At 32.5% G+C, this 27,942-nt stretch overlaps 1 protein-coding gene and 1 pseudogene across 1 annotated transcript in view; both read left to right on the forward strand.

The window, feature by feature from the left end:
• The first annotated feature begins 6,118 nt into the window (after nt 1–6,118).
• The window catches only part of LOC128170765 (uncharacterized), a 28,084-nt gene continuing 6,260 nt past the window's right edge, over nt 6,119–27,942 (forward strand). The window contains exons 1-7 of the mRNA XM_052836537.1: nt 6,119–6,193; nt 6,921–7,110; nt 15,922–16,032; nt 16,750–16,807; nt 24,001–24,146; nt 25,595–25,702; nt 26,062–26,169. Of these exons, the coding sequence (XP_052692497.1) occupies nt 6,119–6,193; nt 6,921–7,110; nt 15,922–16,032; nt 16,750–16,807; nt 24,001–24,146; nt 25,595–25,702; nt 26,062–26,169 (796 nt within the window). The remainder of the gene's footprint in view (nt 6,194–6,920; nt 7,111–15,921; nt 16,033–16,749; nt 16,808–24,000; nt 24,147–25,594; nt 25,703–26,061; nt 26,170–27,942) is intronic.
• On the forward strand, nt 20,518–23,209 carry LOC128170764 (uncharacterized; annotated as a pseudogene).

Here is a 27,942-nt window from a genome sequence, read left to right on the forward strand (position 1 = left end):
AATGCCTCGCCATCTGAAGTTTGTACCCCCGTGAGATTTTTTCAAAATTCACTTCCGGTCGGAAGTTATCGTCAATAAACGATTTTTTAAAGTCAATTTTGTCTGTCAGGTTTCTCAAAAACGAGTAAAGATATAGGGCTGAAACTTTCAGCGATGATAAATCTATCGTTTTTCTGATGCACCTCGGTATAGAGAATGTCAGCCGTCACTTCCGGTCGTCATGGGAAGGAAATTTCAAAAATTGAATTTTTCGACTTTTTTATTTTTTAAATTTTTTTTTTGAAATTTTTACACCTTATAGTGACCCTTTTACTAATTCAGAATATGTTATTTGTTTTAAAATCGATCAAGGCGTTCTCGAGAAATTAAGCGTCAAAGTCCTGAAGCGAGAGTCCGAGTAGCTCAGTCGATAGAGTCGTGGATATGGCCAAGGCGACCCGGGTTCAAGCCTCGAGTGCCGCAAACTTTTTTTCACTATTTTTTGCTTAGATCTACTGTTTTATCTTTGAATTGATAATTTTGATCTAATCTATTCAAAAATCGGACGGAAGACACACTCGTTGCTCGCAACGAGATCGAATCTAGTTAAGGTCTTCCGTTTCCAACGGAAGACCTTATTGTTATTCTTCGGTTTCTTTTTCCCTATTATTTTTATTCTTTTTTTTTCTTCCCATTTTTGTGCACGCGATTTCTCAGAAACGGCTCAACCGATCTCCATCAAATTTTTAGATGTGATAGATAGTGGTCTGAACTTGATAGTGAATTTTTTGCATTGATGACGTCACATCCGTTTTGGAGATATTGAGATTTTTCTATTTTTTGTATGGGTATTTTGTCTGCGGCCGTTCTCCTAAACTATAAGAGATTTTGAGCTCAAATTTCTACAGTTGCTAAAGAAAAGATTGAAGTTTTGCATGATTGTTGTTTTGTATGTTTAGCACTATTGGCGCCAAAGCTCGCTATGGCTCGAAAATTGACATTAAAAAAGCGTCGTTATTTTTTGTGCTTTTCTCTCTTTATCTCTTTTCTGGAAAATATTTTGTTGAAACATGTAATGTAAAAAAAGTTTGAATTTACAAGATCTTTCAGCTGATATCAAGAAAAAGGGGCTGGCCCCTCAAATTAGGGACCTAGAGGGCTCTAAAATCTTTTACTCGTAACTCTTTACCGAGGGATATTTTGTAATAGATTATAGAAGCAAATATGTTTATCTCAATGTTATGTAGTCAAGCAATGTAATGATTTTTTTATGTGTTACGTAATTAAGGGTTTTTAGGGGCCAAAAGTCCAAAATTTCGATCACCCATATCTCAGAAAGGAAAAATATTTTGTAATGCAGTACAAAAGAAAAGTTGTTCAAAATGATGTTCTTAACAAAATACAACCTTCAAAATTTCGTTAAACGGCCCCTAAAAGGAGAAAAGGGACCGGCCCCTTAAGCCTTCTTTTACATATATCTCCAGAACGGTAACGAATTTCTAAACACTTGTTTAACAAATTTTGTGTAGAATTAAATGACCTTTTATTTAATATCAAGAAAAAGGGGCTGGCCCCTCAAATTAGGGGACCAAAGGGCTCTAAAGTCTTTAATCTGTAGCCCTTTACTGAGAGATATTATGTGAAATGTTATAGAAGCAAATGTGTTCATCTCAATGTTATGTATTCAAGCAATGTACTGATTTTATCATGTGTTACGTAATTAAGGGTTTTTAGGGGCCAAAAATCCAAAATTTTGATCACCCATATCTCAGAAAGAAAAAAATATTTTGTAATGCAGTACAGAAGAAAAGTTGTTCAAAATGATGTTCTCAACAAAATGCAACCTTAAAAAATTCGTTAAACGGCCCCTATAAGGAGTTATGGGATCGGCCCCTAAAACCTTCATTCTCATATATCTCCAGAACGGTAACGAATTTCTAAACACTTGTTGAACAAAGTGTGTTCAGAATTAAATATCCTTTCATTTAATATCAAGAAAAAAGGACTGGCCCTTAAAATTAGGGGACCAAAGGGATCTAAGTTTTTTATCTATAACCCTTTATTGAGGGATATTTTGTGAAATGTTATAGAAACCAATGCGTTTATCTTATAGCTATGTATCAAAGCAATGTAATGATTTTATCATGTGTTACGTAATTAAGGTTTTTAGGGACCAGAAGTCCAAAATTTTGATCACCCATATCTCAGAAAGGAAATATATTTTGTAATGCAGTACAGAAGAAAAGTTGTTTAAAATGATGTTCTCAACAAAATGCAACCTTCAAAATTTCGGTAAACGGCCCTTATAAGGGGATAAGGGATCGACCCCTAAAACCTTCTTTCTCATATATCTCCTGAACGGTAACGAATTTCTAAACACTTGTTGACAAAATGTGTTCAGAATTAAATGTCCTTTTATTTGAATTCAAGAAAAAGGGACTTGCCCCTTGAATTAGGGGATCAAAGAGCTCTAAAATCTTTTATCTATAGCCCTTTAATGAGAGCCATTTTGTGAAAGGTTATTAAAGCTAGATTAGGTATAATACGTTTATATATCCTAACAATATAGTGATTTTCTCTTGCGTTACCCAATCAGGGTTTTTAGGGACCAGAGGTAAACAAGTTTGATCTTTTCTCTCTTAATTGAAAGAAATGCAAGCATTTAAAAAAGCAAGAGAACTTATAAAAAGCAATACAATAAAGCATAAGTACTTCACTCCTTTATCCATAACATATTTTGTTGTCGAAAATCAAAGTCGATGATGTCATATTTCATTCTAAAAACGAACGGAAGACCTCCTCGTTGCTCGCAACGAGATCGTGTCTAGTTCTTATTATTATTCTTTTTTTTTCTTACCGATTTTGTGCAGACGATTTCTCGGAGATGGCTGGGTCGATTTTGCTCAAATTTTCAATATAAACGTGTTTTTATCTAAACCTGATATATAATTTTTATTTTTTGAAAATACACTTCTGGTCGAAAGTTATCGTCCGTTTACGATTTTAAAAAGTCAATTTTGTCTGTCGGGTTTCTCAAAAACGAGCAGAGATATAGAGCTGAAATTTTCAGAGATGATAGATCTACCGTTTTTCTAATGTACCTCGGTCAAGAGAATGTCCGCCGTCACTTCCGGTCGTCACCGGAAGGAAATTTCAAAAATTGAATTTTTCGACTTTTTTATTTTTTAATATTTTTCTTTGAAATTTTTACACCTTATAGTGACCTTTTTACTGATTAAGAATATGTAATTAGTTTTAAAATCGATCAAGGCATTCTCGAGAAATTAAGCGTCAAAGTTTTGAAGCGGAGTCCGAGTAGCTCAGTCGTTATAGTCGTGGACATGGCCCAGGCGACCCGGGTTCAAGCCTCGAGTGCCGCAAAATTTTTTTCTCTTTTTTTCGCTTAGATCTACGATTTTATCTTTGAATTGATAAGTTTAATCTTATTTATTCAAAAATCGGACGGAAGACCCACTCGTTGCTCGCAACGATATCGAATCTAGTTATTTGTATATTCATGTTTATAAAGTGACATATAGGTCCGATGGGCCGGGTGTTTAATCATTAAGGTATTATATCATATACATGTATCTTTATTTGTTTATAAAACACATGTCACTATAATAAATCATTTACTTACTTACTTACTTAGTGGTCAACATCCTGACTACTAATGCATTATTATATCATTAGAGGTTGCTACATAGCTGCTTTATGGTAAACAATACATGTTCACAAGTGGCTGTAAAGCTGTATTATTATAGCTCTCTGAAAAAAAAATTCAACCAACTTTAATAATTTAACCGACATTCAGGCCGTCATACTTATATCCCGTAATGATTGATTGAAATAAATGAAATTGAATTTTTACCTGCATGATAGTTTTTTTTCCTATATGTTGCTGACAGTGCAAAATGAAACATTTAAAAAAATAAACAATACACATTTTAATTTCACGACAGTCAACCTTTGATCTTTGGAAGGTGTCGCTTCTTATGTCTCACTTTAATCAACCGGCAAATGCTTCCACGTGCGCACACATTCCGCTTGCATAAGTAGTTCTTATAAAAACTTGAAGTTTGGTTTAGTATACATTTATTTAACATTTTACTCAGTTTTATTTCAATTCATTTACCTTAAGAGATGCAAACATACATAAAATACAATTTGACCCGTTAATTCAAGAATGCACATTTTGTCTCACGCGTAATTTCGATCGAAAGATTCATTCAGTAATGCAGTTGACCTTGATGAACTGACCTCAATCATTAGAATATGCTCCATGAACTGACCTCGATCTATTGATATTGCATAATAGTAGCTAGGAAGACGGCTTGATTTATATGATATTTCATGAATTGGGTAATTGTTTTGGTGATAATACTTTCTTTGAAACTACCAAAATTCGACAAACTTGTAGACTTCACATTTGTCGATTTGTAACATGTCAACTGTGCTATTTCGGAAAACGAAGATATCAATGCAGAGACTACCTGAAGATGAAAAGTGTGTATTATAGTGGCAAGTTACACGTAAATAACAAACAGCATTTTACAGCTGCAATTGTGCATCTGTAGGGAACATTAGATTGAAGGCCTGCGGGGTCATCTCTAAAGTGTTTTTTCCTGATTTTTATAGGCTATACGATCAAAATTACACTCATTTATACTCATACTTACACACCAACACGATTGCATATTCTGATGGTCTGGATGTTTGAACACGATTACCCTCCATACTAAATTTGAGTCACAAAACTATTGTTGGACAGATCTAAAGACATACAAGTTTTGCAATTGTTTTGAATTGATTTACATTTCAATTTACTTACCTTCGGATTTATTTCATTCGCAATGACATGCTTGTCTAGACCTCGTATCTGATCTTACCGAGTTTTAGTTCTTACGAAACAAAAGACAAAAAAAACCAAAGACCAAATATGGAAAAATTTCAACCTGATACCTTCGATTTATATGAGATAAAATTTAAGTACCCATAACATGTCTAAAACATAATAATACAAGTTCTTTGGAATATATTTTTTTTCTTCAGAATTATAGTTCTGGGACGTTTAAGTTAAGATAAATAACCGTGATATAATTGTTTAGATGTAGGTTTAAAGGGACCACCACTGATCTATATGTGCGAAGACATTGCCGACATATTTGTTTTGTGTAACATGTTGAAGTCAATGTTTTTATTTTAAGGATTATTGAAAAGAGAGCATGGAAATGCAATCTCGTTTTTCTCTGTTATGTATTGGAATATTTCAGCTTTCTTCTCATGATCTCTATGACTGGATACGTATATTTTATCTTTACTGGCGATGGTAAAAAAAAAAGATTGAATTGTTTTCTTTAAAGTGCAAGACATTTGATTTGTTGTTTGTTTGCCGGTTAAACATACACATAAAAACATATTAATCAATTATATGTTTAATTAAACGTTTTGAATTAAAAAATATATTATGACTGATTTAACACCATCGTTTATAAATCACCAATGCATGTTTTGGCCGTATTTTTTAATGCATACTTACTCCGATAAACCTTTGCATCGATTCCAAAATTACTGCTAAAATAGATTATATGTGAGTGTGCTTTTGCTAAAACAGAATTTATTAGGTAAATTAAACGCGGTGCATAGTGTGACATTACTTTTGGATCAACTCTTGTACCCGGGAGAAGTAGAACAGACATATTTTTTAACAAACATGTCCAGGAGAATATTCGCGAGCTCCACATGTGTTTTGATTCCAGTAAATACGCATGCGCAATAGAATAGAAGGCTGAGCCCCGTAACACGTTGTAATGTAATTATGTATAGGTCATACGTAATCATAATTTTAATGAAATAATTAGATTTAATTTATGGAGAACTTTGTAATTTTCTGAAAGTTTATACATTCATGAGTGGTACAAACATACCGAACCCAATCGCAACATTTTTTCAAGTCGGTTTTTGAATATGATGCGCCGTACTGTCTCTTTAAATGAACAATGCTGTTAAAGCGTTCAAAAACCGCTCTTGTGGAACAAACACGTTTTAAAAACGTGCCAAGTTTTAGTTTCGGTATTTAATCGGGAATACCCATCGTTTCAATATGATTGAATAAAACTTGTGCTAGTAAAACACCGACATGGAATTGCATTTACGATTTTGTCAATTGGTTTTTGGAATTATTCTGCCTTCTTGTCTTCTTTTGTACGAATGTGTAAGTGAACATTTTTTTTTTATTTCTTAAGGTCTGGAAAAAGTAATCAGTCGGTGTCAGCATTACATTCAACACTTAAACAGTTCAAGTTATTGTACCTTGATTCAGTAAAGCAATCAGCATTGAGTGTCTGTTTTATGAAACAAAAATCAGCTTAATAATTTAAAAATTTAAATGTGCCTTGGTTGATATATAGAACGATGTACGGTACAAATGTCTTATAAACATGCCAGCAATGTATGATATGAGACACTCTTCGTACAAATACCTTCAATGATATTAATAACAATAATAATAGTGTATGTCTGTGTGTGTGTGAGAGAGAGAGAGAGAGAGAGAGAGAGAGAGAGAGAGAAATAGAGAGATAAAGAGAGAGAGAGAAAGAGAGAGAGAGAAGAGAGAGAGACAGACAGACAGAGAAGCTGTTTTTCTACACACTGAAACAGTTACTGAAGTTAATACTTTTTACTTTCATGGTAAGAATTCACCATATGTTTTTCAGTAACATAGACTTAACACTACAAACAAAAGATTGAAGTTACTGAATAAGACGACCTCATTCCTCTCGTTCATAATTAAATCCATGGGTTACATACCTATTTCTGAGTCCGCGTGAATTGTAACGAAACACTTTAAATAATACAGTGATTTTTTAAAATTCAACCAAAGATTTGTGCAATAAGAACCTAACCGTTATTAATTTATTGATTCTAAATTTTTTTTTCAGAGAAAGTTAGAGGGCTATAAGTTTCCAGTTTACTCAACAGAGTTATGTCCTAGAAATCAAACGGAGTGGAATGAAAGGTCTGTTGCATTAAACTGCACTGACAAAAATGGATACTTGTGTTTACCAAACGAAAACATTACGGAACTGTTAGAGTTCTGTTATGAAGGTCCTTTCATATGGATTGAAGAAAGTAAGTTACCTGAGCAATAATTATATAACACTAATAAACTGAACATGGTGTATGCAAAGCAAATACCCGTTTTCTATTTCGATAAATATGTAAACTTTAAAAGTGAAGGGAGTGTTAAAGAATACAGTGGCATCGGAAGCAAATTGAAAGTGGCAGTGGGGGGGGGGGGGGGGGCTTGATTTTTTATAAATCTTGATGAGCAAAAAAAAAAAAAATGTTTTTATTGGTCTAAATATTCTTGCTCGGGTTCATTAGTGGGAGCAATCTTTGGTATGAACTACGTAACATAATGCACAAAGACCTTGATAATTTAGTTTGTTGACGAGCTCTCTAATCAATAGAACATAATAGAAGAATCAAAAGAAGTTGCAAGTTGAATTGAAATTAAGCGTTTGTAATTAATCATTAGAGTTTACAACGTTATCTGATATTTTGAAAAGTTGTGAATTCTATTGCCTGAATGCTAACTGACCTTCATGCGCGAGCTTTACACCTGAATAGGCATCCTCACAATGTCAGGGGTCCCGATTCAACTCGAGGCCGTGGGATGTTCCTTAATTAAGTGCAATATCTAACTACATGTTGTACTGAAAAAAAAATCATTGACCGTGATATTACTAAACCTTTAAAACTGTCATTTGCTGAAATATTAAATCTATGAATATCAATGCCCTTGAAAATTTATGACAGTAAAGTAATCGGACATAAATACCCGTTACTATAATCATTATAAGAGTTAGAGATGTATGCTTGTCAGTATATTTTTGAACAGAATTAATCTCTTCCAATGCAAACTTTTATTGTCACTGAATATTTCTGTAATTATGTGGACGATTTTGTTGTGTGGCTGAAAAAAATTTATCATTTACAGAAAAAAAGGTAACTTTGCAACAATTTCATGAACAAAAAAATCCAAAAACCATATCACTGTGAATAAAACATTTGGTTCTTTCCAATAAACTGTCTTTGAATGAGTGAAATCTGTTAAACAATGACTTTGTCCTCTTTTCTCTTTTCTTACCTCTCTCCGCATTTCTAGTTCATTCTCACCCTCTCTAAAATTTAATGTAATACTATCTGCAAAGATAGATTTGATGGACAACTATCACTTTCAAATTCACACACTAATTCACAAATGTCACAACAGAAATGATCATTAGCTCTTGCATGTTTCTGATTATAAGCTTCATTTGTAATCTTTTCGTCTACAAATAAAGCCAAAGTAAAAAAAAAATCCTGTTTCCCGCTTCCTTGTCAAAAATATTAGGCTAGGTACGTAGGGACAAAAAATTAAAAATTATTTATTTTTAAAAACTTGGTGTGTGTCACAATGAGAGAAAGAAGTTTATTCACTGTGTATGATACAGTAATGAAGATTTTAAATTTCCAAAGATCTTAGTGTTATTTATACATGTAATGTATAACGTTAGTCAACAACAAACAATGAAAAAAATAAATTTGTTAGGGATCACACAATTTTTTTATCATATGAAAAGATAAACTTTTGAAAAATTACGGTGTTCAAAAGTAAGATATCAAATGAAAAAAAAAAAAATAGAATTTAGCGTTAGGACAGCACATACATATTGAGTTTCCCTTCCGTGTTATAGCCACGCAAGCACGGGACGCTCAAGTCAAATTAAACAACTCGGTTTGTTTACATGTGTAATTTCCGGATGAGTTATAACTACTTGTAAAATGATAGGTGATGGCTTACGATGCGTGAAACCTTCCGTATGCTGAGCTTTCGTATATTTCTTTGTATATCCTTTGTCATAATCAACAAGCAAAACATCTATTTTAAGTCACCGTGTCACTTTTACTAATGCCAGTAGAAATAACGTTCCGATTGACCAAAATCTGAAGGAAAACATGTCAAGTATCAAGCAGGTTACGGAGTTATGAATTCACTTTAATTTAAGAAAGCCTATATTTGTTTACATATCATGTAGAGTAAAAATTATCACTCTATAAATGACAAGTGGCATTAAAATTTGATAACATCAAAGTATCATTAAAAATATCTGGAGAAGAGAAGAACTTTTGAATGAAACTGATACAAATACAACGCATATTTACATGTAATTCGAGCCTTGTTTATAAGGCAATAAATATGCAATTCGAAATTTTTTACAGAGCATTAAAAATACCCATGTTGACCATTCTAGACATTAGAAATTAAAAGACTAGAGCTCAAATGGTTTATGGGTCCCTTTATGAATATTAGATATATATATATATATATATATATATATATATATATATATATATATATATATATATATATATATATATATATATATATATAACATTTTTGAATAAGTTTTCTCGTTATGTCACAAATAAGATAATTTTATTACTATGCCCTGAAAATTGCTGAATCACACCGGAAACAGTTATATTGCCATCCCGGAAACAGTTATATTTCACAGGAAAAAGTTATATTGCCCTCCCGAAACTGTAATATATATTATCATCGCGTACAAGAATTCTGCATATTAATTACGTCGGGTTCGAAATTCAACGAGCCAGTTGCTAAGCAAACGTAAACAGATCAGCGAATTTTAAACATGTCAGGCCAACGTCTGCGGTTTGTTCATCTAAATTCAGAGGAACTATCATTAAGAATCAATGATCAGCGTATTACTTGACGTTTTACATTGAACATTGACTAAATATGAGCATGTGCCATTAAATACTCTTGTGAATTAAATAAATATTTTGATTACCCGAGTTTGATTTGTTTAAAAATGTTATATAACATAATTATATTACATGTCTTCTCGGGCAACAATACCAGAATATTTGTCCCTCGTTGACAGGAAAGCCCTGGAGTGTTATGTCGCCCTCTGCCTTGGGCATCGGGCGACATAACACTCCGGGGCTTTCCTGTCACCTCGGGGCAAACATTCTGATACGTCGCCCTCGAAGCCATGTAATATATGTATAATATATATAAACTTTAAAACACTGTTTCGAAATATTTCGACCGTGTTACCGGTCTTCATCAGTCGGTGTTTATTGTCTATAACAACACAGCGTAGAACATATACTATGACGTCACAATATGAATACAGTCTGGCAAGTGACGTCATACAACAATATTGCGCCATTTGAAATATAGGTGGGAATCTATAGAAAGCACATTGATAGCCGTAATTAGTACATAAACAAATAATAGCGAGCGCAGCTCGCCGGCGCGCAGCGCCGGCGCGAAGCGAGCTCTACCGGCAAGGCGTGTGTGAATAGAAAATTCGGACTATTTGCACAGTCATTCAATGGATTTTTTTGGCGTCAGTAAATCGGACCAGTAATGCCTTGTTTTAATCGTCCCAGTAGTTCCCTGTAATTATGGTCTCCCATTTCACACTCTCACGAGAACAAGATAAAAGACTAAGTTCATGCATTGTAAATAACACAACGCCATTACTTTTATAAGACTAACGGATTTATCGTCCTTTCGAGTGACGACACAATGGATTTCTTGCACATTGATCCGACAGAATTTTTCGGCGTCAGTAAATTTCGACCCACAATGCAATTCCTTAATGTCGGCCGATCTCACTAGACTGGATACCATTTCGCGAGAATCAAGGTAAAACTTTTGAGAAACAGATAAATTGTGTAATTTCCACAACATCATGCTTTTTAAGTAAACAAAACAATATTTTTCGCGTAGTTTTTTCTAGTGTGTTTTCAAAAAAACAGACTCGATTGACTGACATGAACTTTGACGTCACAATAAGGGGAAACTACTCTTAGTAGTTATTGTAAATCTGCTGAAATATAATTACCAAAATCTTCTCAAAATCTTGCAGAGCTTACGAATCGGGACATTTCTTCAGAGATAGGAAACAGCTGTAACTTGCTCTCATTTGGATGAATGCTCACATTTATTTTATTCACTATTTTTACGGTAATTTCCAGGAACGTTTTTTATATGTGGGGCGTGGCAACATCATTCAAAAAATCTTCACAAGCAAAAAGAAAAACAAAATTCTCAAAATCAGGAATATTCTAATCGGGGTGAGGAATGGGGAGTGCGTGGTATGCCTTTAGCTCTTTAGCTGCTCAAAAGTGTCTTTATTTTCACTACTATTTACGGTATTACATGCTCCCGGGGGATACATTTTCCTTATGTGATCAACAATTTTTTTATCCGTAAATTTGATTTGATTTTTTAAATGGGGGAATGGGGGGGGGTTCTGTGATAAGTAATTTTTATTTGTAAGTTTAAGAAGAATGTCTGCTGCAAGAAAAGAGGAAATAAACTGCAATGTACATTATGTTAAAATCTTTATTATTCAACAACATTTAATTTTATCTAAGATAAATTCTATACTGGTATTATGACAATTCTTGGTGTTACTGGGGTAAAATTGTCATAATGTACGGGATCTTGAAATCGCTGTTTAACCGAAGGAATCTGGACTGCTCACCGCTATGGGGAGTGGCGTCCTACCCGCTCTGGGGTGTAAATTCTTGACCCAAGCTCTGAATATAGAACAACGCAGACAAGACTTCGGTTTACCACTCATTTATTAAATATTATTAACCTTTTATTTGTATAATTTATAAAACATTCCAATTTTAACCATTTTACAACTCAATATAATACATAATAATTATAAAATATTGAAATCCTCTGAACAACTAATAATATGATCTTACCTGAATATAGAACAACGCAGACAAGACTTCGGTTTACCACTAATCCAAAAGTCCTATCTCCGCCGTCTATATGCCCTAACCTACGTCACCTCAACCTTCATACCCTTATATGTTTATCTCACAACGCGTTCACTTACTCCGACGCGCCGTGGTCAGTTTATATCGTACTTTATATTTAACACTTAGCCACTAACTCGGTTCCGTGTTTCTTATCATATATCAGCACTATAATTCCCCTAATGATGTACACATGACCCCTGTTTCATATATTAAGAATTCTCTATCTACTGACCAGCGGAAAATAATCTTATGAATGAATCTGTACACGTGTTTCTAATCATTGCCGCGGTATATTAAGCCTATATTTACCCACATGTACTTTAAGCAAACTTAATGTAAAATATCATTATGATACTGGCGTGCGACCAGTGTATAAACAATCTGATTAAAATCAGATCTTTGATCCGCTCCGACAAATTCTGATGTCGCTACACTTTGTTCAGCGACTATCTGAGTTTCGGAGCGTTACAAAGATCTGATTTTAACCAGCATTCAAATTCATTTACTTTACGTAACTACTTTTATTTTTATTGATTTATCATAATTTATTTTTGATCACCTGCTGCGCTCGCCCTAACGGTCGCACCGTAAAACATTTTATATGAAAATTTTATAGATAACGGGACATGAAATATAGGAAGTGTATCTACAAACTAGTACTAGGTTTACTGTACAGGTCAGGAGAAAGAAAAGCGTATATCAAGCTTTTCTTAACGAGGCCGGGTCTAATTTTTTCTGCCCTAGATTTTTGAATGAAATTTTGAACAAGAATTTCTACTGATATAATTATTATTTTAAGTTAAAAAAAATAAGACATTTACCACACTGTTTGTTTAAGGGGTCATCTCAAAGTTTGTTAATTTTTAACATAGGATCCTATGGGATTTTGCTTGAAATGTACCAAATTTGCACATTTTTTAAACTTCTGCCCTAGGGATTTCTTTTTCTGTTCTACATATTAAAGTTATTGCTAAAAGGCATCAAATTGTCAAATAAAAAAAACCTTTTACCTCCTGGTTTGTTCCAGGGGTCTTATCAAAGTTATTTTTTGTACGCCCAATTTTCCAGTTTGTCAGATAATGGCTATTTTTTATTTGACAAAGACGGAAATGGTGACCTTTATTGTATTATTAAAACATTAAGACATATTTCGGTAATAAATAAATATATAACATCACATATTAAGGGTAAATGATATAAAATACATGGTTAATGTCTTGAAATAAATAAATTTAGCGATATTTAGGCGGGTTAAGAAAACGTGACAGAGGGTTAGGCTTGCTGAACCCTCTTCACGTTTTCGACCCGAGCCCAAATATAGCTTATACTTCGAGACATTTATGTTTAATTCACAATATAATATCAATTTTACACATCAAACGAGCTATTTTCAACAAATTTCGCTGAATATCTGCAGTTGAAACTATCACGCCATGGCGTCAACAAAGCAAAAAGATGACGTCACAATACAAATGAAACGCTGCGCGAAAGCGTGCGTACTCGTTCTGTACTCGGTCTCGTTAATCTAGCATATAGTTCCTAGATGTGAATATTTCTGTTGAAAAAGGATTTCCTTCTTCCGACCTGTACAGTTAACCCACTCACAAACACATGTACCTAAATAAAAAATCTAGCCATTCTGAATATACAAAACAATCTATACCATTTGGACTGGGTATCCGTGCGCGTCGAATCTGCTCAACAGATGAGGGATATTTCAAACAACGAGAGAAATTAAAACTAATTTACGCAAATATGGATATTCCAACAAGGAGGTCGAGAATCAATTGGTGAAGGTGGATAAACTTTGCTTTCAAAATTAACACACCTATAGTCATGTGGCATTCAGGAGAGACGTCATCGATGAAGACCCGTAACACTGTCGAAATATTTTGAAACAGTGTTTTAAAGTTGTTTTTTTTATTATTCATTGAACAAGAGACTTTGGATATATATATATATATATATATATATATATATATATATATATATATATATATATATATATATATATATATATATATATATATGTTTTCAGTAGACGATAACACAATAATCCATTTCTTTCAAATTTAATCCAGAGCGCTTTCGCCTGATCGCCTCTTCAGTGGATTTCAAATTATAACAGAAATAACAAACGTTGACGTCGTTATTATGACGTCATAAAGTAGACAACGTCACGAACACTGTAAACAATATTTGGAGATGGCGGCAAATATTTTTTTTAAAAACACATGTAAACGTAATAAAATATGAACAAATGATATTGTTTTAAAATAAGAGGTTATTAAAATGAAAGCTAAATAAAGTCAATGCAGAATAAATAATGCAATTATCGATTAAGTTTAGGTTTAAATTTTTTGATGAAATATTGTTCTTTTGCAAGTCGCAGCTGATCACTTTCCTCGCGTACTTTGAAAAATGGAAAAATTTCAAACCGGCCTCTCCCGCACATATCAAAATGTTCACTACACGGAGTGTAACGAACAGAAGGATCCCTTATCTGCTGCTTATGTACCCTCACACGGTCGGCTAATTTGGTCCCTGTTTGGCCAATGTAATTTTCTCCGCATCCATTGCAGGTCATGTCCAGGTATTTTTGTCTACAAAGAAATGTTTTGAGTTCCTCCAATCTTTTGCCGGACGGTTTTGTGGCTGAAGCCATACGAAGTGCAAAACAAATACCTATTTCTGAACTACGAAAATTCAACAGGGAGAAAACACCCGGAAACAGTTCCACAGAGATCCCGTTTGTCGTAACCTACAATCCTAGAAATCATTCATTTTCTTTTTCTTTTTCTTTTTTGATTTTATATATATATATATATATATATATATATATATATATATATATATATATATATATATATATATATATATATATATAATTTAAAAATAATAAATATCCAGAAGAAAATCACAAAATGATCCTATTTACTGCAAACTGTTTTCGCCATTCTTGGCTCGTCAGGTCATAACGTTTGCAGTAAATAGGATCATTTTGTGATTTTATTCTGGATATTTATTTTTTTAAATTATTTAAAACTGTGCCAATTTATTTTTTGTTGAATTGGGAAATATATATCAGTCATCGATAAATGTAGTCTGACAAAACAATGCAATTCTCTTTGTGTGTGTGTGTGTGTGGGGGGGGGGGGGGGGGGGGGTTATCGGTATGAACATGTATTATCAAATTTGTTTTTAATCGTTTAAAATGTTTATTTTTAAATATTATTTGACAATTAAGGGTAAACAACATGTGATTAGCAGGTCTAAAATAATAATAATTGCCGAATATTTGTACACTGTATACTGTAAATTCCTTATTTTACGCGAGTACTTAATTCCGCGATTCAACGGTTTTCCATCAAATCGCGAGAACATAAAATCGCGAATGCCGAAATTGTATCATAGTTTCATGTAGTTTACATAAGTCTAAAAATTAAAAGCGAGATGGGCTTCTCGCGATTTTACGCGGATATTAATTCCTCGCGTTTAATTAGGAATTTACAGTAAACATATCAGTTTTGAATTCGAAGACGTGGCATGGCGAGTTGTTATTATTATATGGTTTTGCTTTGCTATTGGAAAATATATTTACAAATCTTTTTTTTTCAAACATGTAGATAATTTAACGATTTTGAGACTTAGCAATGTAAATCCACAGTTTGTCAAAATGACCTATGTCGCTTTTAATCTTTCTAGACCCGACTAGAGGACTTGTATCTCAAAAAAGAGTGTGATTTATTTAACCCATTAAGAACCTTGAACATTATAGTCTTCCGTTATTATGGTATTCCTTTTATTTCGCTTTGAACTAAAATTTCAAACATAGACCAATAAAAATGTTTAAAGTATGATTTCTTATTGATCTCTTGGGTTTATTTTTTTTCGTAGTTTTCATTTAAAAACAGACATAAGGAAATTAAGATATTGAAAAAAAAGATACAATTTTGTAATGCATTGCCCTTGTACAATTTTATACTTGTCCAGCTTAAACAAACAATAGCGGTAATTTGACTTCATGACTCCATAATTTTGTTTTACTATTATTATCAGATTTAGTGTCATTTTTTTCAGATATTTGTTTGTTCCTAAGAAAGGGCTTGTCAGCTTTGTTTTCATACAGCTGCATTGGTTTTCAATTCGGATGTCCGAATTCGTCTTTCCCCTCACATGAGCTGTACAAAAGTATGTATCAAAAATTTAACGTGCAATGTGCTCAAATAAAAAAAAAAATTATATTCGTTTTAATTGAATACTTTAAAACAGTCGGTGTTTACAGAAGACTACGCTTTATTCATCTTGAAATAAACACTCTTCTAATTTTACTAAATCATAACAACTTTAAAATTAAAAAAAAAAAAAATTATAACCTAAAAAATTGATTATTAACTCCATAAATTCTTTTAAAATGATGGATTGACATGCGAGGTTTTTTTTCAAATTATCTGAGCCAATTCAGACCAATAATACACGCATTGTTTAAAAAAAAAAAGGATTGATATCATTATAAAAATGTAATCGCGTCCAATTTGCCTTTCAAATGGAGTAGTCTCCTCTACTTAACGTTCTAAAAGAGCTGGGAAGTTTTTTTTAAAAGATATGTTTGTATAGAAAATATGCATAGATAGTTTCTTTTAATGCACGTTAACTTATGAGTATTCAAGTAATATGCTTACACATACTGTGGTTTCATCAATATTCGTTGAATACCAATTTTCGTGGATTTCGTTATCAAGTTGATCCGTGAAATAAAATGTTTATTGAAATGCAATTTCTATTAACATTTCGTATTGATAGGATCATTGGCCACGAATTTACGTATCCTTGAAACTGTGATTTTCATTTTATCCACGAAAATTGATACCCTTGAATATTAATGAAACCACAGTATGCTTCTTACAGATCCATATTGCACATTGATTGGACATGGATGTTTTCTTGCTGAACCATCTTGTCAACGGTAAAAAAAATATGTTACCTTTGATCTGAACTTTTCGAAGATTTTCAAATTTCAACAATCGAGTGGTTTTTTTTAGGTAAGGAGATAAAATATATAGATTAGGGCGATTAAAAATAGTTTCATGTAGGTTGCATGTAGGTGCCAGATAAAAGAGGGATTAAATTTCCTTCGTGGGTGGGCTCGGCTACTGTAATTATTTTTTTGTTTTTGTTTTTGTTTTGTAATCTTAACTTTCATCAATCAAGTTTTAATGTGTATTGATATATTGCACTTTTTATGTAACTCGTAAGTGACCAACATTTGTGTTGACATTTTAAAACTATACCTCCTAGACCTTTAGCCGCTTATAGTGCAAATATGCAGCGTTCAGAATCTGACATATTGGAACATATCTAAGGTACATCTGAATTATTTAGAGAGTTAAATTTTATTTGTCCTAAGTAATAAATTGATCAAATGAATACCGCAGTAACATGCGTTGCTTAACTTGGATTTCGTTTAGGCTATCTGTTTAAGTTGATGAAGAAATAAGTCTAGAATATGTTTTACCTTACTACTTGACAGCAAAAAAAAAAACCCGAGTTGAATAAGCAAAAAAGACTCTATCAAATTATTAAAATGTATGGGATAAAATTCAGAAGTTCTGTCATACAAAGAAATTCCAACTATTCTTACTATACTTTTTATTGTAATATAAGCCGCTGTTTTCAGTATTGAGTTATTAGAAAAATTGATTTTCTCTTAAACAGCTCAACGTCAACCACATATCTAGAAAATGTCACAGAACATATACAATCAAAGAGCAGGAAATATGCTTACACATACTATGGTTTCATCAATATTCGTTAAATTCCAATTTTCGTGGATTTCGTTATCAAGTTGATCTGTGAAATAAAATATTCATTGAAATGCAATTTCTATTAACATTTCGTATTGATAGGATCATTGGCCACGAATTTACGTATCCTTGAAACTGTGATTTTCATTTTATCCACGAAAATTGATACCCTTGAATATTAATGAAACCACAGTATGCTTCTTACAGATCCATATTGCACATTGATTGGACATGGATGTTTCCTTGCTGAACCATCTTGTCAACGGTAAAAAAAATATGTTACCTTTGATCTGAACTTTTCGAAGATTTTCAAATTTCAACAATCGAGTGTTTATTTTTAGGTAAGGAGATAGAATATATAGATTAGGGCGATTAAAAATAGTTTCATGTAGGTTGCATGTAGGTGCCAGATAAAAGAGGGATTAAATTTCCTTCGTGGGTGGGCTCGGCTACTGTAATTATTTTTTGTTTTTGTTTTTGTTTTGTAATCTTAACTTTCATCAATCAAGTTTTAATGTGTATTGATATTTTGCAATTTTTATGTAACTCGTAAGTGACCAACATTTGTGTTGACATTTTAAAACTATACATCCTAGACCTTTAGCCGCTTATAGTGCAAATATGCAGCGTTCAGAATCTGACATATTGGAACATATCTAAGGTACATCTGAATTATTTAGAGAGTTAAATTTTATTTGTCCTAAGTAATAAATTGATCAAATGAATACCGCAATGACATGCGTTGCTAAACTTGGATTCCGTTTAGGCTATCTGTTTAAGTTGATGAAGAAATAAGTCTAGAATATGTTTTACCTTACTACTTGACAACAAAAAAAAAAACCCGAGTTGAATAAGCAAAAAAGACTCTATCAAATTATTAAAATGTATGGGACAAAATTCAGAAGTTCTGTCATACAAAGAAATTCCAACTATTCTTACTATACTTTTTATTGTAATATAAGCCGCTGTTTTCAGTATTGAGTTATTAGAAAAATTGATTTTCTCTTAAACAGCTCAACGTCAACCACATATCTAGAAAATGTCACAGAACATATACAATCAAAGAGCAGGTAATATGCTTACACATACTATGGTTTCATCAATATTCGTTAAATACCAATTTTCGTGGATTTCGTTATCAAGTTGATCTGTGAAATAAAATATTCATTGAAATGCAATTTTTATTAACATTTCGTATTGATAGGGTCATTGGCCACGAATTTACGTATCCTTGAAACTGTGATTTTCATTTTATCCACGAAAATTGATACCCTTGAATATTTATGAAACCACAGTATGCTTCTTACAGATCCATATTGCACATTGATTGGACATGGATGTTTCCTTGCTGAAATATCTTGTCAACGGTAAAAAAAAATATGTTACCTTTGATCTGAACTTTTCGAAGATTTTCAAATTTCAACAATCGAGTGGTTTTTTTTAGGTAAGGAGATAAAATATATAGATTAGGGCGATTAAAAATAGTTTCATGTAGGTTGCATGTAGGTGCCAGATAAAAGAGGGATTAAATTTCCTTCGTGGGTGGGCTCGGCTACTGTAATTATTTTTTTGTTTTTGTTTTGTAATCTTAACTTTCATCAATCAAGTTTTAATGTGTATTGATATATTGCACATTTTATGTAACTCGTAAGTGACCAACATTTGTGTTGACATTTTAAAACTATACACAGGATGAATCTCTGCCATTCAGTCAATTGAAAGGTGACTGAAAGGCAACTGAAAAGTGACTGAATGGCATATATGTGCCATTCAGTCACCTTTCCAGACCATTCAGTTAACATTCAGTTGACGGAATGGCAGGGCTTCATCCTGTGATACATCCTAGACCTTTAGCTGCTTATATGTGACGCGTCATGAGACTTTGGGTCCAAATGCGGCATTTGCAAAACAAAGAATTGACGTCATAAACATCGCACGTTTTTAACAAGCCGCCGATATTTTACCCCCCAATTTATTTTTTCGCCGGAAAAGAAACAAATTGTTAAAATAATAAATAGTATGCTGTTTCTAGATTTTAGCCATGTGAAATAAAACCATTGCATACCGAGATGTAATTAATGCCTTTTTAGACCGCATTATATTGTTTAAATACAATGAAATGAAAGCGAAAGTAGCTGTTAATGTTATCTCCCTTTTAATAATCGTAACTTCCGCTGTCAATGTAAACTATCTTCTGCTCGTTATTTTGCCCACCGTGAAATGCGTTCGTAATGTCATCATGAGTCAAAGCAGCGTGTTGTCGAGAGCCAGTACGATCCCCCCATCAATTATAGACCAGGACGACAACGATTTTAACGACGAACTGTCGCATGTGAATGATTTGTTTTTCGGAAATGTGGAATTAAATGTCGGCGCCGAGTGCTCAGCGGTAACTAGTGGTTCTGATGAAAGTGACTGTGATAGTGAAGATGTGTGTAATGATCTGAATAACAACGATGATAATGACTTTGAAATTTCTGATTCTGACAAAAGAGAGGCGCAGTGTGTGCATGATTTTTATGAAAACACTTGTGGATGCAGCAGACTCTATGGTAAGCCATGTAGCTCCATTGTTGACAGAAATGTGCTCAATGATTACAGAAACGTGTGTTTAGAGACAGACAAATCTGAACTAGATATGCTGATAAAGGTGCAGCTCTTCCATCATAGAAATAATTCTTCAGAAACATCTGCCAAGAAACACAAGACAAAGGAAAGAGAAAGGGTGAGACAAGTTTATCATTTTAGTGGAATCCAGGTGTGTAGAGAGACATTTGCTTTCGCCCATGGGATAAGTAGGAAAACCATTGATTCCATTGCTAGATCCCTTGATCAAGATGGGTTTGGTGCTAGAGTTCATGGCAACAAAGGCAAATCCCCTAAACATGCCTTAACAATGGAGGATGTGAAGAGAGTCAAACAGTTTCTTCTTAGTTATGCCAACAAATATGGACTCCCCCTACCTGGCAGGCTACCAAATTTCAGAAATGAGAAAACTATTTTACTGCCCTCTGACAAAACCAAAGCAGAAGTTCACCAGGAATATTTGACACTTGCTGATGAGATGTCATTGAGAAAGATATGCTTATCTCAATTCAAAACAGTATGGCTTGAGCAGTGCCCTCATAGTTTGATCATGAAGCCTGCCACAGACCTCTGTCACACCTGCCAGTCCTTTTCGTCAACTCTTTCATGCAGCGGCAATTTGAACGAAGAGGAAAAAGAGGATATTCTATCAAAATATCAAGAGCATGTTGGACATGCATGTCAAATTTAAGAACAGAGGGACCATTACAGGGATCACTGTGCTGCGGCCAAATCAACATTTGTCCAACTCACCCCAGAGCAAAAAATAAGAGGTATTGCATATTCATTCTAAAGTAGGATCATGCATAATTAAATGTATGTGTAAAATACCTAAATAATATTTTTAAAATATATATTTATTTACATGATTTAAGAATAAGTTAGTATCATTTTGTATGTATAATAATAAGTTAAAAATTTATTTTAACCAAAATATAAGCTAATTACAGTGTTTGATGTGGACGTGTAATGAATTCTTTATTTGAACTTTGCAAGTAAATGAACTCAATTTTTTTTATATAAATTTGTTATTGAAAGACTGCCAATTTAGTTTTGCAAAAAAATAATTAAGTTTTAATGTTTTGTTTCTTTTTCTTAGGCCAGCCACCCTGCACATTGCAGTCTGGGTTTCATTATAGCTTTGACTATGCACAACAAGTGCATTATCCTCACTATGCACAACAAGTTGGGCCATTGTTTTTTAAAACACCTAGAAAATGTCAATGCTTTGGCATCTGCTGTGAGGGATCAGGTACATGACTATGATTCTTATCAATATCTTTAAATATACACCCTATAAGAATACATAATTATGTACCATTAAATCAAATTTATCTGAAGAGGTCTACTTTTGTGATTTTAATGATTGCAAATTACATAGTGAAATAATTACTTTTATTTTTTATGAATTGAATGTAATGATTATACTTTTAGGCACCCAGATATTTTATCTTGTGGATGAAGCTCAGCACTCAAATAAAGGCGCAAACACTGTGACCAGTATGCTGCATCACCATTTCATGTACCATGGTCTTGGTGAAACAGATGTCAAGCTTCACATGGATAATTGCAGCGGGCAAAACAAGAATAACACAGTCATCGGGTAAATATCTCATAGAAAAGTGTAAATTGAAAAAAAAACCTTGCACTTGTTAAGTTTTGTGTAAAATATAAGTTTGGTTTAAGTTGCCATTTAATCTATATGTACTGTATTTGATAATGTCAATGAAACTTATTATAAGGTGCCCTCCCCCTCCCCCCCCCCCCCTATTCAAGGGTAAGGATCAAATGATTAGCAGATCAGAAATCTTTAACTAATTAGGAATAAAATTGTCAGTTTGTAGTTTATTAATGCATTAAGTATCCTCTATAACAAGATTGATTTTGCATGCTAATGATATTTTTTGCAATAGATATGGTATGTGGAGAGTAATGACTGGTCTCCATGAGTCAGTGGAATTTTCAATGATGGAAGCTGGCCACACCAAGTTTAACCCAGATTGGCATTTTGGGTTATGGAAAGTCAAATGGAGGCACGCGAATGTTGAAACCTTAGCGGAGATTGCTGCCAGCGTTTGGAAATCCTCCAGGAATGGCCACAATGTCCCGCAGTTGGTGGATGATCCTGTTGCTCCTCTCTTATGACTGGGCAACCTTCTTCAAGAGGATCTTTAAACCAATACCCAGTTTAAAGTCATATCATCATTTTAGGTAATTTTATAAATAGATAGACCAAAGTTACACATAATACATATCAGTCTATGATTTGTATCCAATAGTTGTTTTTTTGTTTTCTATCACCTAGTTTGTGGATAATTGTAAGAATTGCTTTGAATGTTTCAGAATGGACAAAGATCATCCTGGTATTGTGTTTGTAAGGGAGTACGCAACAAGTCAGGAAGTGGCAGTCAACATCCTCAAACCTGGTGCAGCAGTTGACCCTACTGTTCTTCCATTAGTGATTCCTCAATCAGGGCTTGATGCACACAGACAGTGGTACCTATTCAATGAAGCTGCTCCCTATTGTGTCAACAAGGAAAGCTGTCCAAAGCCAACCATGCCAAAACCTCTCGTCAAGATAGACTCACCGTCACTGGCCAGGAAATGCAGCAAATGTAAACTGACTGGACACAATAAAACAACATGTAGAATATAAACTAAGTTATATCTATATCCATTTAAAATGTGATGATACTTCAATGTTCACTTAAATTTTGTATTTGTTCAACTTCTTTTCATATTTTTTCAATATTGATTGATGATTGGATGAATGAATGGAAGGATGAATGAAGGAAGGAATGAATGAATGAATGATTGATTGAGTTCATAAATGATTGTTTTAATTGATTAAAACATGATATTCAATTGTTACAAAGTTTCATTTCTTGATTTAGTTTTAAAAGTGGTTTAATTTTTTTAAACACGAATTACCTTTTCCATTGATAATCATTTTACTATGATCAGTTATTTCATAGAATGCTTACAACAATAATTTTTTTAAGGTACTGCATACTGTACTTAATTTATCTGGTTACAGCTGGTTTAGATGGGTGAATATATGATATAACTAAATTGAAGACTGCTAAACAACAAAGAATGCATTTTAAAGTGTTTTGACATGTAACTTAATATGTGCTACATGTAATCAAACAGATGCAGAATTTATGTAGTTATTGCGCAGTAATGCACATTAAGCAGAAATGCCTGCATAGTACAGCAATCTTTGTGACGTCATATTTCAAAAACTAGCTTGTATATGAGAGTAAAATTTCAAAATATTAATTTTGGACATATAAGGTGTAAGAATAAGCAAAAATCTCATTTTTGAAAATTTCCTCATTTGGACCCAAAATGTCATGACTGGTCACATATTGCAAATATGCAGCGTTCAGAATCTGACATATTGGAACATATCTAAGGTACATCTGAATTATTTAGAGAGTTAAATGTTATTTGTCCTTAGTAATAAATTGATCAAATGAATACCGCAGTGACATGCGTTGCTAAACTTGGATTTCGTTTAGGCTATCTGTTTAAATTGATGAAGAAATAAGTCTAGAATATTTTAACCTTACTACTTGACAGCCAAAAAAAAACCGAGTTGAATAAGCAAAAAAGACTCTATCAAATTATTAAAATGTATGGGACAAAATTCAGAAGTTCTGTCATACAAAGAAATTCAAACTATTCTTACTATACTTTTTTATTGTACTATAAGCCGCTGTTCTCAGTATTGAGTTATTAGAAACAATGATTTTCTCTTAAACAGCTCAACGTCAACCACATATCTAGAAAATGTCACCGAACATATACAATCAAAAAGCAGGGAATGGGCTTTAGTTGGAACAACGTTTGGAGTGTTTATTGTTACGTTTTTTTGTTTAACTTGCTTCATATTCATCATAAATGGAAAAGGTAACCCTTGTTATTTTTTAAAGACTATTTAATCTTTTGCAATTAAGAATAAACTAAAAAATAACGTTTATATGACTACTTCTTTGTTACACAAAGGGTACCTTAAAGGTTATTTAATTGATTTCATAGCTTGTTTAATACGCTAATGTTCAATTGTTTCATTATATTGGATATGTGGATGTTTAAAGCAGAAAAAAAACATTTATAGACTGAATTACTGTAAATTATTAACATCTGGTTGTGTATTCTTTTTAGCGTTTTGGTCATGCATATCAATATAGAATTGAGAAATCTCAAGAATGCACTAAGTAAAATCCTCGCTAATTTTTTGAAATTTTTCCGCCAAATTTATACTAACACGAAAATTGTGATACAATTACTGTAGGGATTTTTTTTACTTGTAAAGTGATAATTTGTTTTTCTACATTTAGTTGTTTTACTTTAAATTATAGAATATTTATCATGATATATACATATTTACTGACAAGGAGGACGATAGTTAGTTATTATCTATTTCGGCAGCAACTATTATTCAAAGGCATTATTCAAAATTTGCTGTCGACAGGGGCAATGCAATTTATACCGAAATCAATGTTTGGTGACAATGCAAATTTGCTGTAGGCAAATACCTTTAAGGTCGGTTGTGGGTTTGAATTTTGCACCCTCTGTGCAGGGTATTTTGCAAAACTGTCATAAAAAAACAAATGTAAAGTAAAATGTTCAAATATACAGGTTTACATTTTACGTTTTTATTACAAAAAAATTATCATTAAAATTATTTTTAGTGAAATGAATCATGAAAAAAAATGTTCAAAAGTATTTAAATCATTTTGCCGCTTCTTCAAAATTGACGTTCTCAGCGTCGTATTCAACGTGTTACCATGACGTAAGTTGAGACTTTGACGTAACCAATGACAAGAATAATTGCTGTGCATTTTTTATTGCAGCGTCAATAATTAAAATCAAAAATATCATTTGAAAAATAAAAACATACACGCGATCCTTTTACTCTCTGTGTGAGTGAAAAGGTATTTTTTTATCCCTTACAAATAAAAATAAATTTGATTCGTAAACATAATTTAATTTTATACAATTCAATATGTCATTTGGATTCAGATTACGAAGAAAAAAATGAAAATATAATCATTATCTTGTAAATTTTTGGAAAATCAAAAAACATTAAACGGTAAATTATCAAAAAAAGGTTTGAAACTCCTAAACAAGTTCTACTATTAGAGCCATTGTAAAATCTAGTCGGTATTATTTTATCAAAAATTGTACTATCCTTATTTTTTTCAAATCTAATGCATAAGGCACTATTAGAAAAGTTTTATCTTAAACTTTATTAAAATATTAAAAGTATTAATTGAAATTATCGTGAACATTCAAAGATTACAAGAATGAATACTTTTCTCTCAATATTGTTTTTTATGTTATATTATTTTTAGGATATCAAATTCTCAAACAAAACACAAATGAAGAAAACAACAAAAAAGAGGAGCTTCCGCCATCAAGTTCACCAAATACGCTCGTTTTCAATGAAATTAGTGCAGAAGGTATTCTGAAACACATTGCCTAAATGTTGAGCATGAATCAACTTATTATTCATTTGATATTTTGCAAATATAACACCACCCGCCTTTTTTTTAAAAACACGCCTACACATTTTTTCATAAATACAAATATTTAACATATGCAATTATGAAAAGGCCTGCATGTATCGTAGATACTGCTTTAGAATGATGAATGATGTTGACATTATTTACCTGTTTGTTGCTGTAATCAATCAAGATCAGCAAATGAAAAAAATAAAAAACTGATACAGGTATGCTTTTGCATATCATAAACCCAATAAAAATCATCTTCATTGCTCATTGGTGTTTTATTTGTATGTGATCTAATACTATTTTTTTAGGACATAAAATGTGCAAACTAACCAATGATGATGAAAACCATGATAAAGAGAAGCTTTCGCCATCACATTCAACAACTGCGCTCGTTCTCAATGAAATTCGTGCAGAAGGTATGGGTCTTGTGTAATTGATCAACTGTAAAAAAAGGGTAGAAAATATTTAAAAACCAAACTGATTCTAAAGCAAGACCCCATCCATGCATACAATGAGTTTGGAATATGCAAAAATATAACTTTCATTCAACGACTCGTATGTTCGTGTATCTATATAAAAATATTTGACGAAAGGATAATCAATACGCCTCAGGATTAAACAAAAGGTCAACAATTACAAATAACTGTGTTATACTTTAATGACATAGTTGTCTATTTCTATCTCGATGTAACAGGCTATCTATGTTTTAAAAGTAAAATCTTTTCACTTCAGTTGTTAAATGTTAAACATTAATTAACGTATATGACAGTTGACATTTTACAATAAATAAACTTTCACCCTTATAAAACCAAGCATACATACATTTTCTTTTACACACACTTTTAACAACTTCAATTATGAAGATGCCTACTTGTTTCATAAATACTGCTTTAGATTGATAAATGATGTTGAAGAATAGATTCTTCTTTGTTTCTGTTAATAATGGGATATAATTCGTTTAGAATATCAAAACAATGATGAAGAAAACCACAACAAAGAGGAGTTTTCGCCATCAACTACGCCACATAGTCTCGTTCGTCGTGAAATTAGTGCAGAAGGTATAGGTCTAATGTTTAAAGAACATAGCAATTATTTAAAAACCAACTTGATTCTAAAACAAGGCACTATCCATGCATACCATGTGTTTGGAATATGCAAAATATATAATTTTCATTCAAAGAGTTGTATGTTTAGGTATTTTTAAGAGATTTGTCGAAGGCTTAGTTAACACCGAAAAAAAAATAAACAAAAGGATAATCAATCACCATCAACTACTTACTTTTTTGATATAGCAGTCTATTCATTATAGGATGTTGAAGGATTTTTGGCATGAGCAACCTTATTTTCAAAATAACTAGATGATACCCCGTACAAGCGCGGGAATAAACATTTTACACATTATTATCATATAAAGCTTGATATATTGAACCAAAATTTTGTTCATTTTTGTATATACTTTGTCCGATATTTTAGTTATCTTATTCTTTAAAATTAAACAAAAATGATAAAAAAATGCATTATTTGATATTTAGATTAGCGTCAACGGACAAGGATGTAAAATCTAAACTAAAATTGATAATATATACATGTACGTGGCCTTAGTCTTGTTTGTTCCAGCTGACTGAATTCTTATTCTATTTATTTCAAATCAGTGAATGTGTGTTTAGGGTATATATCTCTAAATTTGGTTCTTTTGGTCAATTTTTTTTTCAATATAGTTTGTATTATTGTCCCAAATAAGAAGGCAGGAAAAATTTGTTGTTAAAAGGGGCAACGCAATATAAACCAAAATCAATGTTTGGCGATTATGCAAATCTGTAGTTAGAAAATACCTTTAAGGTCGGTCGCGGGTTTGAATTTTGCCCCCCCCCCCTTCCCAGGGTATTGTGCATTTCTGTCGTAAAACCCAAATGTAAAGTAAAATGTTCAAATATACAGGTTTACATTTTACGTTATTATTTTAAAAAATACTTATCTATAAAAAAAAAATTTTATGAACTGAACAATGAAAAAATGTTAAGAAGTATTTTATTCATTTTGCCGCTTCTTTAAAATGAACGTTATCCACGTCGTATTCAACGTTTTACGATGACGTTAGTTGAGCTTTTGACGTAACCATTGACAAAAAATAATCGCCGTGCATTTTTTTTATTGCAGCGTCAATAATTAAAATTTAAAATATCATTTGC

Source organism: Crassostrea angulata, chromosome 2 (assembly GCF_025612915.1).
Source record: "Crassostrea angulata isolate pt1a10 chromosome 2, ASM2561291v2, whole genome shotgun sequence".
Taxonomy (NCBI): Eukaryota; Metazoa; Mollusca; class Bivalvia; order Ostreida; family Ostreidae; genus Magallana; species Magallana angulata.